Source organism: Austrofundulus limnaeus, unplaced genomic scaffold (assembly GCF_001266775.1).
Source record: "Austrofundulus limnaeus strain Quisiro unplaced genomic scaffold, Austrofundulus_limnaeus-1.0 Scaffold210, whole genome shotgun sequence".
Classification (NCBI taxonomy): Eukaryota; Metazoa; Chordata; class Actinopteri; order Cyprinodontiformes; family Rivulidae; genus Austrofundulus; species Austrofundulus limnaeus.
This window is the reverse complement of record NW_013952612.1, coordinates 644,553-648,718: the sequence shown is the minus strand read 5'-3', so window position 1 is coordinate 648,718 and position 4,166 is coordinate 644,553. Positions and strand designations below refer to the sequence as shown.

Genomic DNA, 4,166 nt, shown 5'->3' with positions numbered 1-4,166 from the left:
ATATATATATATTGCTTAATTTACTCAACTTGGTTTAGTGGAACCAGTTTGGTTCAGTAAATTCAACAGTTTATTTCTTAAAGAGTGTAAAAATATTCTTAGTTTTCCGATTATTATAATAATTTGTGAATAACAAGTTGTGAGTAGCATTTAGCATGTTTTTTGACCATTAGCTATGATCACTCACATTTCATCTCAATATTTATTTAAACAGCAAAATTGAAGCCATTTGGAATTAGCTGTGGCGGCCATCTTGAATTTTCATTTGTATGTCCCCCCTTAAAAACCCCCCCCCCCCAGTCATGAGTGTCTCACTGAAGGTGTCCTCTGTGGGCCATGCGGTGGACGGGCATGTGTCCGGTGTGGTTGGACACATTGGCATCGGCTCCATGTTCCAGCAGCAGAGCCACGACGGCCGGATCTCCTGAGACGGCGGCTTCATAAAGGACGGAGGCCTCGTCGTGGGCCTGAGAGAGGACGTCTGCTCCTGCAGGAGCAACAACACGCCGCCTGAGTGCAGGTAGAAGATTTATTTGATTTTAGATCCTGCCTGGAGACTCTCATCCACCTTTCCTCAGCAGAATGTCCACCACCTCCAAGTGCCCCCCCTGAGCAGCCAGGGCCAGAGGCGTCAGCCCGTAYTTGCTGCGGGGGTCGGGGTGCGCGCCGGCCCCCAGCAGCAGGGTCACCAGGCTGGTTTTACCCAGCTTGGAGGCCTCGTGGAGGGGCCGGCGGCCGTGGCAGCCCACCTGGTTCACGCTGGATCCACACAGGAGCAGCAGCCTCACCAGGTCCGCGTGYTCCGAACGGATCGCTGCAGAGACAGAACCGCCCTGACAATCTGAGGCTGCTTCATGGGACAAACCCCAAACCGTGGTCCAGTACAAACCTACAAACAGAGGAGAGTCCTGGTCCTGGTCCTGGCAGTCCGGCTCAGCTCCACGGTCCAGGAGGAACGAGACGTTCTCCATCAGACCTCGTTCCACGGCCAGGAAGAGGGGCGTCTGACCGCGGASGGTCCGCCTCTCCAAAGAGTCTGGGCCTGAAGCTGGAGGACAGGGACTCTTCATCACTGCTCATCTTCATCAGCAGGATGAAAAGATCAGACGCAGTTAGAAACCTTCATATATCAGCTTCAGGACCGTCTGGTTGCTCTGAGCTGCAGCCTCATGCAGAGGAGTCCAGCCTCGGCTGTCCGCCTGCAGCAGCTGCTCTTTGTGTCCAACACTCAGATCCTTCAGGAGCTTCTCGTTTCCTGCAGAGAAGATCCACATGTTGAGCTTRATTCTGCAAGAAAAACTAAAAAAATCAGATGATTCACCTTGTTTTATCGCAGAGAAGATCCTGGTGCTGCCTGAAGGCTCCGAACTCCGAAGACTGAGAGGAAACAAGAGCTGTCAAATAAACAAAAACTCCACAAATCTGTGGTTTTAATCAACAAAACTCCACAGATTAAACTGTTTTCAACATCTTTCATAACAATACAGTTGTTTGAAATCTGTAAATAATGCTAGTGTGAATGCTTATTGCTGAAAACTTCAGCTGAAAGTTGCTGAAATGGAGCAGAAAATGTTTTATAGCAAAACTGTTAAAGTGAGTTCAATTTGAAAAGTTGAAAGAAGCACAAAAAGGCAGAAACTAGCAGAAGAATAGCTAAAAGGAGCAAAACAATAGCTGAAATACCAGACAAAGCTAAAATTAGCATAAAAACAAGCTAAAGGTAGCAGACTCAAGCACTCAGATGGTGAAAAAAAGAAAAGTACAAATAAGTGGCAACTTGTTGTAAAATAGCTAGAAAACCTAAAATTAACACAAGGAAGCATAAGGAGCACATGTTTGCTGAACTCAGCAGAAAGAAGCTGAAAAAGCCACCAAGATGTGAATTTAACCTAAAAAAGCTAACTTTAGCTAATAACAGCTGAATATTAGCAAACAGAGCTGCAAATAGCTATCAGACAGCAAATTTATGAAGCAGAAATAGCTCAAATTACCAGAAAAAAGCAGAAAGAAGCAAAATTATAGCTAAAATAACAGAAAAGGGTTAAAATTAGCAACAAAGTAGCTAAAATTGGCACAGGGAAGGATTTTAAGGATGTTGAAAATGGCAAAAATAAATAAATAAATAAATAAATAAATAAATAAATAAATAAATAAATAAAGTGTCCGAAAAAGTGAAATAGCTGGAAAACCAGAAGTTGTGGTAGGATCGTCCTAACTGGATGTTTTGCTTTATGAAATGTTGAAATAGCACAAAAACAGTGGAACAATAAGGTGCTGAAAAATGTCCAGAATAAATAATAATAAAGAGAAACTTGAAAACAACAGTTTGAACACTGTTCATTGTTGGTCTGACCTGGGTTTGTCTGGTCTGCTGGTGGGCTCTCTGTGGGGTCCGCTCTGTTTGCTGCTCTCCAACAGACTCTGCTCAATCATGAATTGAGTGTCTGCATCTTCATCGTCCTCATCCTCCAGCCCAATGAAACTCATCGCCCACCAAAAACTGTCCTGTTGGGAAGAGGGAAAACTCAGAGCAGGTGTGGTAAACCTGCTCTGTCTGTTAAAACAGCTGATATAAAGTTAAAATTATTTGACAAACCCTCTTAAATCTTGTTTTGGTTTAAAACATCTTCCATCTGGGTGTAAAACCACATCTTCGTTGTTTATATTTAGTCTATAATGTAACGTAGCAAAAACACAGATTTAAAAATGTCGAAAAAGATGTAACTTCTTTCCAGCCTGAGTTTTACACCTTATTTACAGCAAGTTAAAACTATATTAAAGTAAACTTTGTCAAGGGGGCCTGCAATCCAGGATAGTCACAATTCTGGAATCAAGCCCAAGGAGTTTTCACCACTGCAAAAGCAAGGGATGGACAGGAAAAGAAGACACCAGAAGAAAAACGAGGATAAAGAGGCCAAGAGGTTGAGGAGACAGGAGGAGAAAATAWTGAATCAAAATAATCAATTTTAATGCTTAGAAAAATGTATGTAACCTGATCAATGATTATTTTTAACTGTGATTCTTTTTAAATAATGTACTGTGATGCATAATGATTTGGAATTTGTGATTTTTATGTTTTAAATGGAAGATGGTGAATAGAGCAGATAGGAAGTTAGAGAAATGTAAGTGAACTGTGTAAAGTCAGTCTGTAAGAGTGAGTGGCAGTTATTGCAAAACAGTGTGAAACTCATGTAAGCTGAGCGACGCTTCCTCTTTCTAACTGTCAGGGAGCGCACACTTCCCCTTTCTGACGACCAGAGAGCACCCACTTCCTCTTTCRTTCAGTCATGGTGCCTCTCTTCTTTAATTCCACAAATAGGAGCATGAACTTGATGCAGCCAAGGCCTCTCTTAACATGTTGACAACGAGATGTGGACTTTGATACCACAGAGAGTAAAAAAAAAAGAAAAAAAGAAGGTACCCAAGGGCCCCAAAAAGAGGAAGGTCAGCAGAGTTGCTTCATTTTGGGAAGTACCGGGGAAAAACACAGGACACATGATCACACCAGAAGGGGAGGAGGAAAGGCCACAGAGGAAGGATAAAAGGCCAAGCTGACCCACAGCAAAGGGTCTTCGTGTCAACYGCTGGAGGAAGGACAGCGAGAAGCAACAGGACCAGGCTCTAACGATCCCCCTCTCATCTGGGCAGAAGCTGACAAACGCTCCTTCGCCGAGTCAAAAGGACAGAAGACCAAAATTGGACCAAGCCCATCTTTGAGAGAGATCTTTTTCAGACAACATTCGGACCTCATGGGGGTAATAACTGACTGTTCTGAACTTGTCCTGCCTTCTCTGAAATTAACAGAATATGCCATTATTCTTAATCAGGAAGATAGTTCAGCTATTTAGAGTTTTTATTTTCCTCACCATCAATTATTAAATCAATCAATTACCAATCAATATATTAATCTGTATAAATGTGGCAATTCTTGCAAATTCTATTAAACTGCTTATAAGCCTCAACAAGACAAATTAATTGACTGGACATTGATACTTCTGGTTGTCCTTTAATGTTTTTCTCTGATTACAGGAGGGTCCTATTATGGTAATGCAACGAGGTAATTGTATGTTATAAAAATGGTTAGTTACTTTAAAGCAAGTAATAATAAAAAGGAGGTCAGATTATAATATAAAGTTCCTTTTTACTGGTTTATTAGCCACAGAGGG

At 42.1% G+C, this 4,166-nt stretch overlaps 1 protein-coding gene across 3 annotated transcripts in view; it reads right to left on the bottom strand.

Annotated features, from left to right (window-relative positions):
• Nucleotides 1-4,166, bottom strand: part of asb14a (ankyrin repeat and SOCS box containing 14a) — a gene marked incomplete in the record, with an annotated part of 13,507 nt that overhangs the window by 7,594 nt on the left and 1,747 nt on the right. The window contains 7 exon segments of one of the 3 annotated variants that reach the window (XM_014019150.1): nt 316-487; nt 569-814; nt 890-1,048; nt 1,121-1,255; nt 1,322-1,377; nt 2,354-2,505; nt 2,597-4,160. In XM_014019150.1, the coding sequence (XP_013874604.1) occupies nt 316-487; nt 569-814; nt 890-1,048; nt 1,121-1,255; nt 1,322-1,377; nt 2,354-2,487 (902 nt within the window). 3 annotated transcript variants of the gene reach the window in all.